We start from the raw sequence: 21,038 nt of genomic DNA, 5'->3' as shown, positions 1-21,038 counted from the left end.
TTGTGGAATGAATTGGGAGACGTAAGATTGATCTAACTCTGCCTTCTGCCTCTCAAATATTTTAAAAAGGGGGGCAGCTTAACCCCCTGTGCCACAATACTCACCCAGGAGGTTTCCTTACTTGAAAGGCAGAAAGATCCTCCATCTGCTGGTTCACTCTCCAGATGGTCTTGACAGCTGGGACCATTAACAGGGAGCTGGATTGGAAGCTGAACAAGGGGGCACTCCAATATGGACATGGGATGCAAGGACTTAACCCCCTGTACCACAATGCCTGCTCCTGGGTTTTTTAAAACTTGAAACAGACTAACTTGTCTCCTGCCCAGACCTCCTCATTCCTGAATCATTTACTGCTCCAGTGGCTTTCATACTGTTTGCCGCCTCATTGTTTGGAGTCATCACCATCTCACTCTTGCTGTTCCTCCTGCATCACCTGCTCTTGCTGATATGTTTGCTGTGTCCACTTCTGTCTGTGCATCTGCCGAGTCTGCTGCTGTTTCTCCTGCAGAAGCAGAGCACACTCAGCACAAGCAATTGTTTCCGGTTTTTGTCTTTTGTGCTGCTGCTGCTTCTGGGTGTTCCTCTTTGCCGCCTGTTTGACTTCTGCCTCTGCTTCCTCTGCTGCTGTGGCTCCTTCTAGATCTTGCTGCCGCTGCTCCCTGTGCTGAATCTGCTGTCCTGCCGGTTCTGCGTTCTTCTAGCCTCTGTTGCTCTACCCCTCCTGTGGCTGCTCCTGCAGCTCCTCAGCTCCTGCTTTTTCTGATTCTGCCGCTGTTGCTTCTGCGTCTTATGCTGCATGTGCTGCATCTGCTGCTGCTGCTGCTGGTGTGTGTGTGTTGCTGCTACTTTTGTGCAGCTCCTGCTCCTATTTCTGCTGTTTCTTCTGCTTGTATTAGTGCTGCTGCTTTTTTCCTTCTATTTCTGCTGCTGCTCTTTCTGTTTCTTTCTGTGTCTTTTCTTTCATTGCTACTGTTTCTGCTTTATCTGCTGCTTCTGCTGGTACCTCTTCCACTTCGGCTTTTGCTCCTTCCACTGCCTCTGTGTCTGCCAAGTCTTCAGCTTCTGTTTTGTCTCCTGCTTCTCCTTTTCTTCCTCCTACTCATCCTCTCTTTGAGACTTAGAGATGTCTGCCATCTGTTGGTTCACTCCCCACAATGCCCATACATTTGGAGCTAGATTGGAGCCAGAGCTGAGAGCCAGGAACTCAACCCAGGTCACCCATGTTAGTGACAGGAACTCAATTATGTGAGTCATTGCCACTGCCTCCCCAGGTCTGCACTTGCCAGGAACTGAGCCCAAGTACTGTGATATGGGATACCAGCATCTTAACCACTAGGCTAAATGCCTATTCCCCTTATTATATATTTTTTTTGGCATGAATTTGATTCTTTTAAAATGTGCTTTCAGGGAAAATTCAGATGTTGGATTCCTTCATACTCAGCTTAGGATTCCTGGTGACAGAAAAGACTATAAGTCATATGATTCAACAAGAGGTGAGTTGTAAATAAGAAAACAGATAACAAGAGCTCCAGAAGCCTCAAAGAAGGCTGTGCATAGGTCTCTGTTTTCTTTCTTTCCCACGAATGCCTTCTCCAATTCTGAAAAGGCTGTGAGGACTTTGAACTTCATTTTGCAAGCTGTACCTCGGGAAGAGAGGAGAAAACTTCCTCTGTCAGAAAGCGTGTGTCGTCTTATGTAAGTAATCTTGTCCTGTTAAGTGTTGTTAGACAAAATCTCATCGTGGTGCTACTTCAGTCTGTCTTCTTACATGGATGACTTCTGCCTTTAGTAAGTGCTTTGTGCACCTGCAATGCACACTAGGCAATGAAGGAGAACTGAGGAAAAGAGGCAGACTTTGCTCCTGTTTTATTATGGGTTGTTTTGATTCATCTTAAAACACAAGGTGAAATCCTTTCTCAGGCTATCAATTCTTTCTCATTGTGAATGTGACCTCGAGTAGTGACTCTGGGAAGAATGCAGAGACTGCATGATCTTCAGATCCTAGCTTTGCCCCTCCTGCTGGTTGCATCCGAGCACAGCTTTATTCTCTGTACTTCAGGCTGCTCCCCTGTAGATGGCAGTCGGCAACAACTCCCTGAAATTATTGGAGCGGTCAAGTGAAGCAGTCTATTAACACGGTCTGCACGCTGCCGTGGAGAAAGGCTATGCTCTGAGATTGCCAGTTATTTATCAAAGCAGTAGGGCGTGGCATTTGTATTGCTTTGCAAGTAATGGAGTTTTGGGTGACGTGGTTATAGCTACATAATCGTTGCAGCATGAAGTTTGGAAGTAAGGATATAATCTGACTATGGGAAGAACAAAACTAGCACTGTTCTGAAATTTGAACTCAAGAGGGTGACCATGGTAACTGCTCACCAGCATGGAGTATGTCATGCATATGCCATGCAGCTGTGACTGGCGAGTTCACCATGGTGTAGAACTGAAGGAGGCGGCGACTGTGTAGCTCCTTGACATCATGTTTGTCCATGTCACTCGTCATTTTTACCCTGGATTTTTCCTAAATTTTTTTTCATTGAATACATTAGTGAAATCACTGCCTTTAGTGTTTTTAGATTGGAAGAGCAGCTGAGCTGAGGTTTTCCTCCTAAAATTTCAGACTAATCCTATGGTCATGCTATCTGTATATTCAGGAGTCTGAATTGTTCTGGACTTCAAGAGTGAGACCTGCAAGTGTAAAGTTAAGCAGAGCCTTAGTAGTACTGTTTTAAGGCTTTTATTGAATAGTAACAGATCAATCCACTTATGAGAAACTAAGCTATCACAAGATTTCTTAATCTCCTCTTTAAAATGGGAGTTACTTTAGACATTAAAGAAAGGTCAATGCCACATTTCTTAACTTTTACTTGAAATTCTTAATATATGCAGGTACTTAAAGTTTGTGGAAAATGAAATTAAAAGATTATTTTTGGTATAAAAATTTGGAAGTCTTATGCACAGATTTTCATATTAGGCACTTTTTGTGAATTTTTTTGTAAAGATTTATTTGTCAGAGATTGATCAGTCTTCCATGTACTGGTTCACTCCTCAAAGTATTGCAATAGTCAAGCCTGGTCCAGGCTGACTCTAGGAGCCCAGAACTCCATCCAGTTCTCTTATCTGGGTGCCAGGGACCCAAGTATTTGGGCCATCCTCCTCTGCCTTTCCAGGCATATTAGCGGGGAGCTGGATCAGAAGCAGAGCAGCTGGGACTCAAAGCTGTGCTCCGATATGGGATGCTAGCTAATGTCACAGGTGGTGGCTCAACCTGCTGCACCATGATGCCAGACTCTTTATGAACTTTAAGACCCCCTCTCATGTATGAATCTCACTTTTTGGTGCTAATATAAAACTATCCTTTAATTGTTTCCCACAAACTTTTGGAAGTAACCTCATACAGTATAGGAGTCTATGTTTTGGTATGGTAATAACTTAATCTCATCACACATCTACACTGATCAGTTTTTAAAATTGGATCAAATGAATCAGAAGAGGGACTCGCATGGCTGTCTCACCTGTTCCAGGTGTCAGACTATGTAAAAAGTCATAAGCCCTCACAGGCTGCTGGAGTGGTTATAAAACCTCAGTCATAGCATTGGATGCATCCTCAGATGATCAAAATGAATTCAACTTCATTAGGGGGAACTAGAACCTCAGCAGGTAGAGTTCTAGCTTCCTAAAAATCATGCATTGGTCTCTCATCAGTAAACTCCAGAAGGTTTCCAGAAAAATCTGATACTGATAGGTCGATGCTGAATTTGAAATCGTTTCAAAAATGTATATCTTGGTCTTAAAATATAATGCTGGTTTAATAAGATTTTGCCACTTGATGTTCATTTCAGTAAAATGTAATCTATCTAAATGTTTCAGGAAAGACTTTGCAAGGACCATCTTAACTGTGGGTGGTAAGACTTTTTAAATACTTAGTATACTAAATGTAAGCATCTTGGAACTCAGAATAAATCACAATCAAGCTCTTTAAATCGGTATTAGAATTTTATTCTTAATTTATTGATGTTTGCATCCTGAACACTAATAATCAAGAATTACACTAATTTGCCAGTCAGCTTTATTAAATTTTAGCATTTTGCCACATCTACTTCAGTTTGTTTTCTTAAAAGAAATCAAAACTAGGGAAATTGCCTTGTGTTCCTGTCCCTAATCCTGTTCCCCTCTTTGATTTAGATTAGATTTGTTTATTCCCAAGCAACTTTTTCTGCATTTTCTGTTTTCATAAGCAACCTACATTATAGTTAAGAAAATTTTAATTTTTTAAACACAATCAGTTTTAACTGATTTAAGTTTTTATTTTATTGGAGAGACAGACAAGTAGAGTTCCAATCCGCTGTTTATTTCTCAAATGCCCACACCAAAAACTAGGAGCTGGGGTCATCGCTGTAGCATAACAGATAAAGCTGCCGTCTGCAGCACAGGCATCCCATCTGGGAGCTGGTTCAAGTCCTGGCTGCTCCACTTCCAATCCAGCTCTCTGCTAATGTGCCTGGGAAAGCAGCAGAAGATGCTCCAAGTCTGTGGGCCCCTGAAGCCATGTAGGAGACCCAGAAGAAACTCCTGGCTTTGGATTAGCCCAGCTCTGGTTGTTGCAGCCATTTGGCTCTTTTTCTGCTTGTCTAACTCTGCCTTTCAAATAAATCTTAAAACAACAAAAACTAGGAGCTAGAAACTCAATCTAGGTCTCTGTGGGTGGCAGAGAGCCAGGCACTTGAGCTGTTACCTGCTGCCTCCCAGGGTCTGCAGTAGCAGGAAGCTAGAACCAGGAACAGAGCTAGGACCCAAACCTACACACTCCACGTGGCATATGGATACCCCAACTGGTGGCTTACCCACTGGGAAAAATGCCTATTCCTGGGAAGTATATAAATGGCATCCTATTGGACATATTTTGCTGCAACTCCCTCTTTAGCTTTCTTTTTCTTAATTTTCATTTTTTAAAAGATTTATCTTTTATTTGAAAGGCAGAGTTGGAGACAGAGGGAGAGACACATCTTGGACCTGCTGGTTCACTACCCAAATGGCCACAATGGCTGGAGCTGGGCCAGACCAAAGATGGAAGCCAGGAACTTCAGCTCCGTCTCCCATGTGGGTGCTGGGACCCGAGCATTTGCTGCTTTCCCAGGATCGTTAGCAAGGAGCTGGATGTGAAGCGGAGCAGCCGGGAGTTGAACGGGCACCTATATGGGATGCCTTTGCTGCATGTGGGGGCTTAACCCGCTATACAGCCCCTGATTTTTGAGATTTAAACATGTTGATATATGTAGTTTTTAGTGTCTTCTGTGAAATATATTAAGTTATCTTAGGATTTTGTAGAATAAATATTTTTAGAGCTATTTAATGAACTGCTTTTGGTGTGTTTTTAAATGTAGCAAAAATAAACCCATAACTAATTTTTGAAAAACTTATATATAGTTGACTTATTGGTTAGATTTTTCTCCCACCATTTCTTGATTATAATTTGAATGATGATCATTACTCCAGGATATATCTTGCTCTACATTTGTGTGACAGAATGCTAGACTTTTAAGGTGAAATCTGTAAGGGCAAGTGCTATCTCTGGAACTCATTTCCTTTTTTGCTTTGTGTCCAGAATTATCAATGTCTGCCATGTTTTGACCTCTAGATTATGACCAGCAGGTTTCAATCTCTGAAACCTTGTGTAGGCTGACAACTAAAACAGCAAGGCAGGAACTTGTCCATCAGTGGTTTGAGGATGATGCCATTGCTGAAGCCTTCAAAGAAATTAAGGATCGAGAATTCGAGACGGTGAGAGTCCTGATCGTAACAGTGGCTGTGAATACTTGTTCAGTCTCCCCTTGGTACTTGACAGCGAGTTGAACTTAGGGGAGAATCTTCTTCAAAGTGTTTGAATTGCCTTTTTTTTTTTTTAAAGTGACTTGTTTATTTTATTTGAAAGGCAGAGTTAGAGATCTTCCATCCACCAGTTCATTCCCCAATGGCCACAACAGCAGGAGCTGGGCCAGGTTAAAGCCAGGAGCCAAGAGTTTCTACCAGGTCTCATGTGGGTGCAGGGGCCCAAGCACTTGGACCATCCTCTGCTGCTTTTCTAGGAGCATTATCAGGGAGTTGGATCAGAAGTAGAACAGCTGGGACTCTAATTGCCCATTTTGGATGCTGGTGACAGAGGCAACAGCTTTATCCACTGCCACAACATTGGCCCCTCAACTGCCATTTTTTGAAAAAGATTTGAGAGGCAGAGTTACAGAGGAAGAGAAAGAGGTCTTCTATCCATTGGTTCACTCCCTAGATGGCCTCAACATCCAGAGCTGGCCAATCAGGAGACAGGAGTGTCTTCTGGGTCTCCCATGGGAAACAGGAGCCCACCACTGCTTTCCCAAGTGCATTAGAAGGGAGCTGGATCAGAAGTGGAGTAGCCGGGACTCGAATCAGCACCCATATGGGATTCCAGCACTGCAAGTGGAGGCTTAGTCTACTATGCCATGGCACCGACCCCTCAACTGTTTTACTTAAACTCTCTGCTTCACAAGGAAGAGGACCAATTTGAAGTCAATACAAACAGAGGTAGTATAGACAAGGGACAGAACTATGTGAATTTGATGGATCTGGTCAAAGAAAATGTCTTGGAATTGTAAATGGACTTGGAGGGGTATGGACAATTGGAGAAGAGGAGAAAGCATCTTAGCCTTGCAGAGAGTAGCAGTGGTGATGGCAGGAGACTAGCAAGGATGGGGGCAAGTTCTGGTGGCTGAGAAGTATTGTGGACTGGATGTGTTGGGAGCTGTCCAGGGTCTAAAATTTGGAGGAAAGGGAATTTTCAAGGTCTTCTGTGCATGCAGGGCTCATCTGGATTGTACCCTTAAAGTAGCAAAAAAATTTACTTGTGGCTTTATCTACCTTCAGCCTCAAATAGCGAAAACATTTCGCCTCTTTTCAAAATTTCTTACAGTGAGAGGTTCTCTTAGGAGAAGGCAAAAGTCTTAGTAACACTGTTCATGTTAAGGATGCCCTTCTCAGAATTCATGTAATTTGGATTTTCTTAAATCTGAGCCATTCTATCATTGCAGACTCTGAGCTATTGGCCACTTATAATGTAGTTTCTTCTCCAAGATTCCATGTGATCTGAATGGAAACAGGAGTTCAGGGCTGTCCCAAGCTTGAGTTTGAGAGTTAAAGCTACTCAGAGAATATGTTAGCTTCCTTTTAGGAAATGAGAGTGAAGTTTAACCTAACTGGTTTTCATTGCCCCACCACCTTCCCAACTCCCAAGACAGACGAACATATCTCATGTCCATCAGTAAAAGCAGCAGTACATGGAAATGAATACACCCTGCAAAACACTTCACAATTACAAAGTGAATTACTAAGTCGCCTCCCTGACTTAGGTGGCAAGGAAATGGTTATGTGGAGCCTAAGCATCCTGATCTGTAAAATGGGAATAAACCCTGCTTCAAAATTGAGAATGCATTGAAAGAAAGTGCCTGAGCTGTTGGGGGCTTTTGACCTGAATTTCTCCCCTGTGTCATTTATACATCTGCTGTAAAAGTGATGAAAATAGGAAAAGGACATCTCATTTCCACGATTATCCCCCGACCCCCAGAGCAATCAACTTCTTACTTGCATTACTCTCACATTAAAGGCTTCCTCTGCTGATGTCTACTTGGTGCTGAACGTAGATGTGAAGTGTGATGAGCATTCAATCACAACAGCAAGTCCTTGCTAACAAAAGGGAACACATCCCTGGATCTGTATCTCTTTGCCTTTCCTGAAACCTGTTGGTGAGGAGAACTCTTAAAAATAGTCTTTGTTCTTAGAGCATAAGTCTGGAGAGAAAACCAAGGGATAGAGAATTGCTGAAGAGGAAAATGGCAATGGATGAGACACCCAGATAAATGCAGAGTTGATTGATATTGTGGGTGGGTTTGTGGTTGACTCTTGCTGGGCAGGTGTTAGGAAGGTAGACACCCAATGGGGGAGTCAAATATTGTAACCTAGGTAATGTGTATTTCTCTTGCTTCTGACCCAGTGAAATATAAATGTGCAAATAACTCTGGAACTCCAAGTATTCCTCAGCTGAGACACTTATGGTTGGGGGGAGGGAATTTGCTTGTGAAAACACGTGCCTCTTGATCATGGCAAAGTGTTGTTAATGTGTAGTATTGAGTCCCTGTGAAACCTCGTGGTGTTGCTGGATGCTAGCCATTTAGAAGCTGGCACTGGTCTCAACGTGCTGGTCAGAGTAGTAATACATAAAACATCTTGTTTTTAAATTAAAATGTCTGAATTATTTGCTTTGTAGGATAGTCGCCGCTTTCTCAATCGCCTAAATGACAGACTTGGCGACCAAAGAAGGTAAGATGCTTTTTATAGTATTTTATTGACTCAATGTGTTTTGAAAATGTCTAATATTTTTAAAACATGTCTAGGACCTGTTTCATTTTAGGAGAGTGCTATGGAACTGTCCATTGACGAGAAATCTAGGGTGATCAGACTTTCTACCCGGTGATTCACTTGAGTGACTTTAAAATGATCTGTTAGTGCCGGCACCGCGGCTCACTAGGCTAATCCTCCGCCTGCGGCGCCAGCACACCGGGTTCTTGTCCCGGTTGCCCCTCTTCCAGGCCAGCTCTCTGCTGTGGCCCACGAGTGCAGTGGAGGATGGCCCAAGTGCTTGGGCCATGCACCCCCTGGGAGACCAGGAGAAGCACCTGGCTCCTGCCATCAATCAGCGCGGTGCGCCAGCCGCAGCGCACCGGCCGTGGTGGCCATTGGAGGTTGAACCAACAGCAAAGGAAGACCTTTCTCTCTCTCTCTCTCTCTCTCTCTCTCTCTCTCTCTCTCTCTCCCCCCCCACACTCTGTCAAAAATAAAAAAAAATTATCTGTTAGTCTTTAGCATGTTTCTTTGACTTGGGACATTTTTGATACTACAGCCTCCAGAAAGTCCATAGATTTTGTGAAGAGTGATTTTTTTTTTTAAGAGGCTTGAGGTCATTGGGGATAAGCATCTAATGGACAGTTGAGTTCATGATGGGCTAACTTCTTTCTTAGGGAATTCTGCAAAGCCCTTTGGTTGAGACAGCACAGCAGTAAGCATGGTTCATAGACTACCAGGTGGAGCTTTAAAATCCTTTTGTGGAAGTTTCCCATTTGTATGTTTGAAACCCCCTACCATACCCCATGCAAAGAGACTTGATGGTGTACGCTAGATATGAGTATTCTTGTTGCAGAGGCTCTGGGTTGTGCTTGGGATCAATCTATAGTTCACTTGGTAATTGTGAGGTGTTTTGCAGGGTGTACTCATTTCCATGTATTGCTGCTTTCGCTGATGGACATGAGGTATGTTTGTCTGTCTTGAGTTGGGAAGGTGGTGGGGCAATGACAACCAGGTAGGTTAAACTTCACTCTCGTTTCACAAGGAAGCTAACATCCTCTCTGAGTAGCTTCAACTCTCAAACTGATGTGTCCATACCGTTACTGATGGTCCACTTGAGGGCTCTGGGCTATATGGTTACTAGTGAAAAGGAATTTTAGGATCCACACTGTACATATGAAGTCAACTATGGAAACCTTGCCTCATTTTACCCTCTTGATGGGAAACATTCATGCAGAAGCAAGGGGGTGATTTCCTTGCCTCTTTGCTTCTAGTTGATGCCTCCTCATTTCTCTGAATTGGAGCCACTCTTTCTCTTCCTATACTATAAGGCATGGAAGTGTAGGACTTTATAAATGATGTGCCTTCATAGGAAAGTATCTGATGGTCCAAGTATAGTGCTTTGTAGTCTAAGGTTGATCAGTTTATTTTCACCCTCTTTGGTTTCTGGAGGAACAAGGTCCTTCATGTAAAAACGCCCCCAAATACAGCATCTCCGTTTCAGGGTAAGGCCATCACAGGTGTTGGACTCGTGACACAGCTGAGGCTTCCTGGTCTTGCTTTCAGAGTGTCCTCATCAACCATTTCCTTGGTTTAGCTTCAGCCTGCCGTTGCCTCTGAACTCAGGACTTCACTGCTCATTCTTTGGAATGGATTCCGGTCGTCTGATGCCTGTATCTCGGCTCCATCCGTGTTTTTCTTCAGGTTGCTGTGAGGATTCTATTCTCTGTGTGGGTCATCTTTCCAGTTTCCATCAGCTTCTATCGGGTTCCTTACACTTCACCATACCCTGGCTTCCAGTACATGTGTGGTGGGGTGAAGCCTACATTTCACCAAAGCACCAAACAAAGTACAGGAAGGACAACCCCCTCAAAGCGTGGTGCCAGGCTAACTGGATCTCCCTAGTCAGAAGGTGGAAACTTAATTTCTTCCTCTCCCATACAAATAAAGATGGAACACAGATCTGTAAGAGCTGAAACTGTGGAACTACTAGGAGAAAACCTAAGAGAAACACCTTAAGACCCTGATACAGGCAACATTGTTTTCGATAATACCCACAAAGCACAGCAACAACAACAACAAAAAACTAGGCAAATGGGACTATATGAAGCTAAGAAGCTCTTTCAGAGCAAATGATTAACAGTGAAAACTGACTGGATGGGACAAAATATATGCAAACTCTTCATCTGACAAAGGACTAATATCCAAAATATGACACTCAAAGTATTCAAAGAATCCCAAACTAATCCAGTTAGGAAATGGGCAAAGGATCTGAATAGAAAAGTTTTATTTTGTTTGACAGGCAAAGAGACCGACAGAAAGAGAAAGAATAAAGATAGAAATAGATAAATAAATCTCTCCCATCTGCTGCCCCCCCCCCCACCCAGCCCAATGCCTGCAAGAGCCAGGGCTGGGCCAGACCAAAACAGGAGCCAGAGTTCATTCTGTGTCCTGCATGCATGGCAGAGACCAAGTACCCATCACCTGCTGCCTCCCAGGGGAGTGCTTTAGCAGGAAGCTGGATCACAAGCGGGGCTAGGACTCGAACCCAGGGACTCCAGTATGGGATGGAAGTGTCCCAAGTGGTATTTTAACTGCTGAGCCAAATGCCTGCCCCCAAATAGACATTTCTTAAAGAAATACCATCAGTCAACAAATACATGAAAAATGCTCAATACCACTAGCTATCTGAGAAATACAAGTCCAAAGCACAATGAGATCATCTCCAGTTAGGTTATCATGTTGATATCTGAAGCAGATATGACAAAATGTTAAAAATTGATAAATCTATGTGTGCTCATTGAGTCTTCTATATTTTAAATATTTAAAAACAAATGCTGGGAAGGGTATGAAGATAGAAACTTGAATAGTGATGGGAATTTAAATTGGTATAGTCATCTTACTAAATGTTTATCTTCATCTACTTGAAAGGCAGAGAGACCTCCTATTTGCTGATTCATTCCTCCCAGATACCCACGACAGGTGGGGCTCCCTAGGCTGAAGCCGGGAGCTCCATCTGCATCTCCCACATAGATGGTAAGAACCTAATTACTGGGCCAAAATCAGCAACCTGGCAGGCGCATTAGCAGGAGGCTGGATTGGAAGCAGAACAGCCAGACTGAAACTAGCACTCTGATACAGGATGTAGCTGTCCCAAGTGGTGCCCTAACCCACTGTGCCTCAGCACCTTCCCAACTCCCATATTTATCTCAGCACTGCTCACAGTGGCCGAAATACAGAACCTAAGCATCTTATCAATGGATAGATAGTGTGTGTGGTGTCTATGTATGTTCATAGAGTAGAACATTCTCCCTCTCTGCCTTTCAAATCTTAAAAATTAACCTGCTTAAATTTGCATTTGAATAATTTACTTGGAGTAGTTATAGCATATTTTTCTTTTTTTGACTTCAAGTTGTATTTACATAAGTTTTCATAAGTCAAGTACACACTTAAATTGTTAATAATAAGCCGGCGCCACGGCTCACTAGGCTAATCCTCCATCTTGCGGCGCCGGCACACCGGGTTCTAGTCCCGGTTGGGGCGCCGGATTCTGTCCCGGTTGCCCCTCTTCCAGGCCAGCCCTCTGCTGTGGCCAGGGAGTGCAGTGGAGGATGGCCCAAGTCCTTGGGCCCTGCACCCCATGGGAGACCAGGAGAAGTACCTGGCTCCTGCCATCAATCAGCGCGGTGCGCTGGCCGCAGCACGCTGGCTGTGGCGGCCATTGGAGGGTGAACCAACGGCAAAGGAAGACCTTTCTCTCTGTCTGTCTCTCTCTGTGTCCACTCTGCCTGTCAAAAAAAAAAAATTGTTAATAATATATCTCAGGGCTGGTGCTGTGGTGCATGAGGTTAATCCTCTGCCTGCGGCACCGGCATCCCATATGGGTGCCGGTTCTAGTCCCGGCTGCTCTTATTCCAATCCAGCTCTCTGCTGTGGCTTGGGAAATCAGTAGAAGATGGCCTGAGTGCTTGGGCCCCTGCACCCACGTGGGAGACCAGGAAGAAGCTCCTGGCTTCAGATCTGCACAGCTCCAGTTGTTGCGGCCATTGGGGAGTAAACCAAAAGAACAAAGACCTTTCTGTCTCTCCCTCTCACTGTGTGTAACTCTACCTCTCAAATCCTCCGCCTGCGGCGCCAGCACTCTGGGTTCTAGTCCCGGTTGCTCCTCTTCCAGCTCTCTGCTGTGGCCCAGGAAGGCAGTGGAGGATGGCCCAAGTCCTTGGGCCCTGAACCTGCATGGGAGACCAGGAGGAAGCACGTGGCTCCTGGCTTCAGATCGGCGCAGTGTGCCGATTTAGGGGGTGAACCAACGGAATGAAGACCTTTCTCTCTGTCTCTCACTATCTAACTCTGCCTGTCAAAAAAATAAAATATCCCAGATTTTCTAAAAGGAATTTTAGGATTGTAGCATTTTCAAGATTGTTGCTTGTATTTATTATAAAGTGTATTTCACTGATTCAGCTGTTTTTTTGCCTTGAAACTTAATGTAAAGAAATATTTAAAATAAAAAATATGAAATAGTAGGTATTTAACATTGGTAAGCTTTGTTAAAAATTATTCTTGTTAGCAAAACTAAGATGACAACTATTATGGCTCTATAGGTAATAAAATATATAAGCAATACTTTATTATAGTTGAAAATTGTGTGGCTAGAGTCATCTGAATCATTTAAATGTGTGTGAAATACGTGAAGATAGTGACTTTTTTTTTGGAAACAGGTACATGAAAATGTGCTTTTCCTATTTTGCACAAATCTAGCTAAGAAGGGAAACAGTAGAATGTTAGGATAGTATTATTCCAGGAAAAGCACAAATTCTGTTTGTAATGGAATAAATTTTGCCTGACTCTTTAACATGAATTTTCTGCTTAATTCATACTGAATTTTTCTTATAGATGAGAAAACCAGCAGATGAAAAACTAGAGAAATTTTGGATTGATTTCAACCTAGGAAGTCAGAGCATCACTTTCTATATAGACAATACTGAGGTAATGGTGTTTAATTCCTCAAGAGACCTAACTGCTTATGGATTGTTCCTGTGTGTGTGTTGTATGCTCATGAGTTTCACAAATTTGTCTTCCAGAGTGCTCTGTGGGATCCAGTAAGACTGTGCAAAGAAACAGTGGTGAATTTCAGCATAATAGGTAAGGTGGTAATTTTTAGCTACCCCATATCCAATGCTGTTTGTTTCTATTTCTAGTATATTATTTCAGTATATAGGTTAGGTAGTTGTAGGGAAGGTACTGATCTATGCCTTGAGATAGAGGGAAGGTTACATGGTATGATGGAAGGCACACTGGGCTCAGGGCCAGCATCTGAGTGATAGAGCTGGTGATCCCTTTGTTTTGTAACTTTGAGGTTCAAATATTTCACTAGTTTCTCATTGTAGAAGCAGATATAGTCCTCCAAAAATTAAAAAGTGCACTGTATAATTCCATCCTATTTCTGCATATATATCAAAAAGAAAGCCCCAAAAGATACTACTGCCATATTAATTGGAGCATTATTTATGGTAGCTGAAATGTCTAAGGAATTCAAGCACCTGTTGAGGAATGAATGGATAAATAACCTTGGTATCCACACATACAATGGTGTATGGTTCAAATTGAAAAAGGAAGGGAATTTGACACATACTGTAATTTGGAGGATGCTTGGAGGCTAAGTGAAATAGCAAGTCTCAAAAAGACAATTCCTATACAATTCCTCTTATCCCTGGAGATTTCAAATGACTTATGGAAAAACGGAGTTAAGAGATAAATTAAAAAATTTCTCAGAGATGGTGCTGTGGCACAGCAGGTTAATGCCCTGGCCTGAAGCACCGGCATCCCATATGGGCACCTGTTTGAGACCTGGCTGCTCCACTTCCCATCCAGCTCACTGCTATGGCCTGGGAAAGCAGTAGAAGATGGCCTAAGTCTTTGGGCCCCTGCACCCACGTGGGAGACCTGGAAGAAGCTCCTGGTTTCGGATCAGCACAGCTCTGGCCATTGCGGCTAATTGGGGAGGGAACCATCAGATGGAAGATCTCTCCCCTCTCGCCCCTTCTCCCCTTTCTGTGTAACTGACTTGTAAATCAACTAAATCTTTTAAAAAACTTTCTGAACATAAGGTCCAAGTTCAAGAACATTTGTAATTGATATCAGACATTTAGTCTATCCTATCAGGCACTAAAAGCTGCTGTCCAGCCTTTTTCCAAAAAAAATTTAATTAGTTTATTTGAAAGGCACAGCATCAGGGTTGATGTTGTCATACCTAGACCATCTTCTACTGTTTCCCAGGCCATAGCAGAGAGCTGGATCAGAAGTGGAGCAGCTGGTACCTGAACTAACACCCATATGGGATGTCAGCGCTGCAGACCGCAGCTTTATCCGTCATGCCACCGTGCTGGCCACCTGTTGTATTTGAGCTCTTTATATAGTCTGGTTTTAACCCTCTATCCATTCCATAGTTTGCAAATAAATTATCTCATTCTATTGGATGCCTCTTCACTTTGCTGAATGTTTCTTTTCAGTGGAGAAGCTTCTTAATTTGATTTAATCCCCTTTGTCAGTTTTGGCTTTGATTGTGCCTCTGGGGACTGTTCCAAGAACTCTTTGCCTATGACAATGTCTTGCAGAGTTTTTCCAGTGTTCTCTAATAATTTAATGAGATCAGGCCATAGATTTAGGTCTTTAATCCATTTTGAGTGGATTTTTGTGTAAGGCAGGGGACTTGCTTCATGCTTCTGCATGTGGAGATCCAGTTTCACCAGCACCATTTGTGGAAGAGACTGTCCTTGCTCCAGGGATTGATTTTAGCTCCTGGGTCAAAGTTAAGTTGGTTGTAGATGCCTGGGTAGATATCTGGCATTTCTATTCTGTTCCATTGGTCTATCCACCTGTTTTTGTACTGGTGCCAGGCTGTTCTAACTGCCCTGTAGTATGTCTGTTGTTTTTTTTTTTTAAGATTTGTTTATTTGAAAGAGTTATACAGAGAGGAGAGGTAGATATAGGTCTTCATCTACTGGTTCACTACCCAATTGGCCGCTAGAGCTGCACTGATCCAGAGCCAGGAGCTTCCACTGGGTCTCCCACATGGGTGCAGGAGCCCACATGGGACCTGGGCCATCTTCCACTGCTTTCCCAGGCCATAGCAGAGAGCTGGACCAGAAGTGGAGCAGCCGGATCTCGAACTGGTGCCCATATGGGATGCTGGCGCTTCAGGCCAGGGCATTAATGTGCTGCACCACAGCACCAGCCCCCTGTAGTATGTCTTGAAATCTCGTATTGTGATACCTCTGGGTTTGTTTTAAGCTGTATAAGATTGCTTTAGCTATTCAGAGTCTCCTGTGTTTCCATATGATTTTCAGCATCAATGTCTCTGTATCTGAGAAGAATGTTCTTGTATTTTTGATAGGTATCACATTGAATTTGTCAATTGCTTTTGGTAGTATGGACATTTTGATGATATAGATTCTTCTAATCTATGAACATGGAAGATTTTCCTTTTTGTGTGTGTGTGTCTTTCATTCTTCAATGTTTTGTCTTTGACATCCTGGTTAAATTTATTCTAAGGTATTTGATTTGTTATTTGAAACTCAGAAAGGCAGAGGTGGAAGGAGAGAGGTCTTCGATCCGCTGGTTCACTTCTCAAATGGCTGGAGCTGTGCCATTTCTGAAGCCAGGTGCTTCTTCCAGGTCTCCCACGGATGCCCAAGGACTTGGGCCATTTTCTCCTGCTTTCACAGGTGGTAACAGAGAGTTGGATTGGAAGTGGAGCATCCGGGACTTGAACTGGTGCCTATATGGGATGTTGGTACTGCAGGCAGTAGCATTACCCACCGCCGCAGCATTGGCCCTGAGTTCCAATAATCTCTTAGTGGAGTCTTTTGGATCTCCTATATATAGAATCATGTCATCTGCAAATAAAGGTAGTGTGACTTCCTCCTTCTCAGTTTGTATAACTTTGATTTTTTTTTTTTTCCTAATGGCTCTGTCTAAATCTTCCAGAAACATATTGAATCGAGATGGTGAAAGTGGACATCCTTGTCTGGTTCCAGATCTCAGTGGGAATGCTTCCAACATTTCTCCATTCAATATGATCCTGGCCGTGGGTTTGTCAAAAATTGCCTTGACTGTGTTGAGGAATGTTGTTTCTATATCCCATTTGCTTAAAGTTTTAATCATGAAAGGTTGATGTATTTTATCAAATGCTTTCTCTGCATCTATTGAGATAACCATATGGTTTTTGTTTTTCAATTTGTTAATGAGATGTATCACATTGATTGCAAATGTTGAACCATCCGTGCATACATGGATAAATCCCGTTTGATCTGGGTGAATGATTTTTCTGGTGTGTTGGATTTGATTGGCTGCTACTACGGTGAGGTTTTTTTGCATTTAAATTTTTCAGGGAAACTGGTCTGTAGTTTTTTATCTCTTTCAGGTTTAGGAATTAAGGTGATGCTGGCTTCATCGGAGTTTGGGAGGATTCTCACTTTTCATTGTTTTGAATAGCTTGAGTGATTTGGAGTTAGTTCTTTAAATGTCTGGTAGAACTCAATGTTGGGAAGGTCTTTATGACATTCAATTTCTGTCTTGCATATTGGTCTCTTTAGGTTTTTGTTTCTTGTCTAATTTTAATTTTCCTACTATTTTTATGTATGGTTTGCTATTTTCTAGTCCTTGAGATGCATTGATGGCTCATTGCTTTGGTGCCTTTCTAAATTATTGATATAGGCACCAATTGCTATAAACTTCCCTCTTAACACTGCTTTTGCTGTATCCCAAAAGTTCTGATATGATATATTGTCATTTTCATTCATTTCCATGAATTTTTTAATTTCTGTTTTGATTTCTTCAGTGACCCACTGTTCATTCAGGAGCATGTTGTTCAGTCTCCATGTGTTTGCACATGTTCTAGACTCTTGGGTTATTGATTTCCAGCTTCATTCGATTGTGGTCAGAGAAGATGCATGGTATGATTTTGATTTTGATTTTGTTTGAATTTGCTGACACTTGCTTTATGGCCTAGTATGTGGTCTATTCTAGAATAAGTTCCATGCACTGGTGAGAAGAATGTATTCTGCAGCTGAAGGATGAAAACTTCTTTATCCATTAGGTCTATTTGGTTGATAGTATCGAATTAACTATTTCCTTTTTGATTTTCTGTTTGGTTTATCTGTCCATTGTCAAAAGTGAGGTATTGAAGTCCCGCATTACTATTGTGCTATTGTGTTGGAGTCTCTATCCTTTTATATCCACTAAAATTCTTTTTTTTTTTTTTTTGATAGGCAGAGTTAGTGAGAGAGAGAGAGAAAGGTCTTCCCTCCTTTGGTTCACCCCTCAAATGGCTGCCACGGCCGGTGCGTTGTGCTGATCGGAAGCCAGGAGCCAGGTGCTTCCTCCTGGTCTCCCATGCAGGCGCAGGGCCCAAGCACGTGGGCCATCCTCCACTGCACTGCCTTCCCCAGGCCACAGCAAAGAGCTGGACTGGAAGAGGAGCAACCGGGACAGAATCTGGCACCCTAACCAGGACTAGAACCAGGGGTGCCAGCGCCGCAGGCGGAGGATTAGCCTAGTGAGCCGTGGCACCAGTCTAAAATTCCTTTTCAATAGCTAGGTACCCTGTAATTTGATGCATGCATGTTTACAATAGTCACATCTTCCTGTTAAGTTGATCCCTTAATCATTATATAGTGCCCATATTTGTCTCTTAACAGTTTTTCTGTTATTTTTGTCTGATACTAAGCTGGCTACATCAGCTGTTTTTTGGTATCTGTTAGCATGGAATATCTCTTCCCATCCTTTTACTTTCAGTCTGCATGTGTCTTTGTTGGTGAGATGTGTTTCTTGTAGGCAGCAAATAGATGGGTCGTGTTTTTTTAATCCATTCAGTCATTTTAACTGGAGAGTGTAGTCATTTATATTCAAGGAGACTATTAATAAGTAATGACTTCACCCTGCCATTTTCTCCGTAAATATTCCTAACGTTTACTTTGGATTTCCTTTGTGCTTTCACTGGGAGGTTTCCTGCCTTCACCTTCTTCCATAGTGATGACCATGTTTCTGTGTTTGTGTGCAGCAACTTTCCATCTCTGTTTGTTGTGGAAGGTCGTCATTTTTCCTTCTTACATAAATGAGAGCTTTGCAGAGTATAGTATTCTTGGTTGACATTTTTTTTTCTCTTACGCCTTGTGCTATATCTTGCTGTTCTCCTAGGCTGTAGGGCTTCTTATGAGAAGTCAGCTGTGAGTCTAATTGGAGATCCCCTGACAGTAATATAGCATTTGTCACATGCACATGTTAGAAATTTTTCTTTGTTTTACTGTGGAGAGTATGACTACAGTGTGTCTTGGTGAAGATCTTCTCTGGTCATGTCTATTAGAAGTTCTATGTGCTTCTTGTACTTGGACATCCTTTTCTTTCCCCAAATTAGGGGAAAGATTTCTGTAACTATTTCACTAAAAAGGCCTTCTAATGTGTTCTTTCCACACTTTGGTGAACTCCTAAAACCTATGTTGGGTCACTTGATAGTATCCCATAAATCTCCAACAGTGTTTTAGTTTTTCTAATTTTTTTTTTTTTTTGGTCTGTCTGTAAAATTCCCAGAGATTCAGAGATTTGTCTTCTAACTTACAAATTCTTTCTTCTGCCTCACTGAATCTGTTAAGGCTTTCCATTGTATTTTTTGTTTGATCTGTTGAATTACTCATTTTCAATATTTTGTTTTAAATTGAGGTTTTAAGAGAAATCAAATTTTCATGTCTTGTATGGATTTCTTTAGTTTGGATTTGCTTCTGATTACTTCTGAGCAGTGGTATGATAATTTTTTTGAATTCTGTTTCTGGTGTTTCATTAGTCTGTACACTTTTCACATTCTAGTGCTGAATTTTTGTGTTCTTTAGGGGTGTCATGTTGTCTTATTGCTTCTTGAATTGCTGTGTTTATTTTTAGGCATTTGTGGAGATACTTGGTTTTTTTTTCCCCCTCTGTGATGGCTTTTTATCTTCGGACTATGCCTGTGTGATTTAGTGGATCGTCTGCTGTTCCGGTGAATACCCAGAGGCGTGTTCTGGGTGTGGTCAGGGAGCTCTGTTTAGTGCTCCAACATGAGGGGAGTGTCCACGGTGGGCGTGGTAAATCTACCCTCCCCCCCAGAGGTGGGGTTTGTTCAGTTCTGTTGGTGTAGTCTTACAGTCGCCTCCTTTCCTCCAAGGAGACCAATGGCTGGGTGCTAGGCCTAGTGGGTACAATATTTATCCCTGCTACCACAAGAACCACATGAAGGATCTGTGCAGTTCTTGAGCATGGATTCTACAGCAATGACACTCGCCAGGGAATTGGAGCCCAGAGTATGTGGGGCCACCCACAGTGAATGCCCTAGGACCCAGCCATACCCTGTGCTGTCGCACACAGCCACAGTGTTTTCACAGTCCCAGCACACAAGGCTCTCGCAGTCATGAGCACCCAGCCTCCTGTCAATTTTCCCAGCCAGACCCAGGTGTCTCCTCTCGGCTGGCTGCTGGGCAAGCAGACATGAGCTGGAACAGCTGTTCGGTATATCCAAAACGGCACCCATCCTCTCTAGGCTAGTTACAGAATGCCACTGCCAGGTGTTCTGGGAGAGAGAAAACAGCCCCACTTCTTTCTTCTAGGTTTACAGGTCTACTGTCCCTGATTGATTGAGCTCCAAGGTTGACTCATGCTTGGCTCTTCCCGCAATTTTATCACTCGTGGCTTGGGATGCTGTAGTCTGGTCTCGTCTCGATCCAAAGCTGGTGCCGAGGCACTCGGCTGTTAGGGTTCTGAGTTGTACACCTGCACACCTTCCACGTAGGTTCACAGTGTCCCTCTAGTTTGTATGGAGTTTCCTCTGCCATTTTAGCCTGATCTCTTCCCTGAGGTTTCACACTCTCCACTTTTTTAAAACTCTTTTCCCCTAGGCCAGAGCAGTAAAGTCATTCCCTGTTTTACTTTCTTGAACTCCTCAACTCATTACTTCTTAAGGAAATCACTCAGATGCAGTAGCCAGTTTAAGAGAATTCAAAGAAGCACACATCTATTAACAATGCTGAAATTTATAAATGGATACAACACTAGACAGTTGCATTCCACAGACATGATTAACTTGCATTTCTGTGAACAGGAATCTCCAGCATGGGGCCCAGTTTTCTACAGTCTGTAGACCTTTAGAATGGCTCAGAGATAACAAAAGGCACAAATAACCCAGAATGGTTTACAGACCTAGTAACTCTGCATTTCAAAATCTTTCACAATTTCTTCTATGTGATTCTTAGTGCCTATGAGGATTCATTCCAGTGTGTAGGAATTCTGAGTTTCTCCCTTGGGGAGAAATTACAAAAAAGTGGCTCACTTGGTTAATCCTCCGCCTGCAGCGCCGGCATGCCCTATGGGTGGCGGGTTCTAGTCCCGGCTGCTCCTCCTCCAGTCCAGCTCTCTGCTGTGGCCCGGGAAGACAGTGGAGGATGGCCCAAGTCCTTGGGCCCTGCACCCGCATGGGAGACCAGGAGGAAGCACCTGGCTCCTGGCTTTGGATCGGCGCAACGCACCGGCCTTGGCGGCCATTTGGGGAGTGAACTAACAGAAGGAAGACCTTTCTGTCTTTCTCTGTCTATAACTCTGTCAAATGAAAAATAAGTCTTGGATTTCAAAAAACTTCTTGCACCAAAATAAAC

The 21,038-nt window shown here is 43.0% G+C and overlaps 1 protein-coding gene across 1 annotated transcript in view; it reads left to right on the top strand.

Annotated features, from left to right (window-relative positions):
- The window catches only part of SYCP2L (synaptonemal complex protein 2 like), a 139,430-nt gene that overhangs the window by 14,671 nt on the left and 103,721 nt on the right, over positions 1 to 21,038 (top strand). Inside the window, exons 7-14 of the mRNA XM_051855852.2 lie at positions 1,408 to 1,493; positions 1,607 to 1,695; positions 3,868 to 3,902; positions 5,636 to 5,778; positions 8,291 to 8,343; positions 9,284 to 9,329; positions 13,258 to 13,350; positions 13,446 to 13,506. Coding sequence (XP_051711812.2) covers positions 1,408 to 1,493; positions 1,607 to 1,695; positions 3,868 to 3,902; positions 5,636 to 5,778; positions 8,291 to 8,343; positions 9,284 to 9,329; positions 13,258 to 13,350; positions 13,446 to 13,506 — 606 coding nt within the window. The remainder of the gene's footprint in view (positions 1 to 1,407; positions 1,494 to 1,606; positions 1,696 to 3,867; positions 3,903 to 5,635; positions 5,779 to 8,290; positions 8,344 to 9,283; positions 9,330 to 13,257; positions 13,351 to 13,445; positions 13,507 to 21,038) is intronic.

This window comes from Oryctolagus cuniculus, chromosome 5 (assembly GCF_964237555.1).
Source record: "Oryctolagus cuniculus chromosome 5, mOryCun1.1, whole genome shotgun sequence".
NCBI lineage: Eukaryota > Metazoa > Chordata > Mammalia > Lagomorpha > Leporidae > Oryctolagus > Oryctolagus cuniculus.
This window is presented reverse-complemented; position numbering and strand designations above follow the sequence as displayed.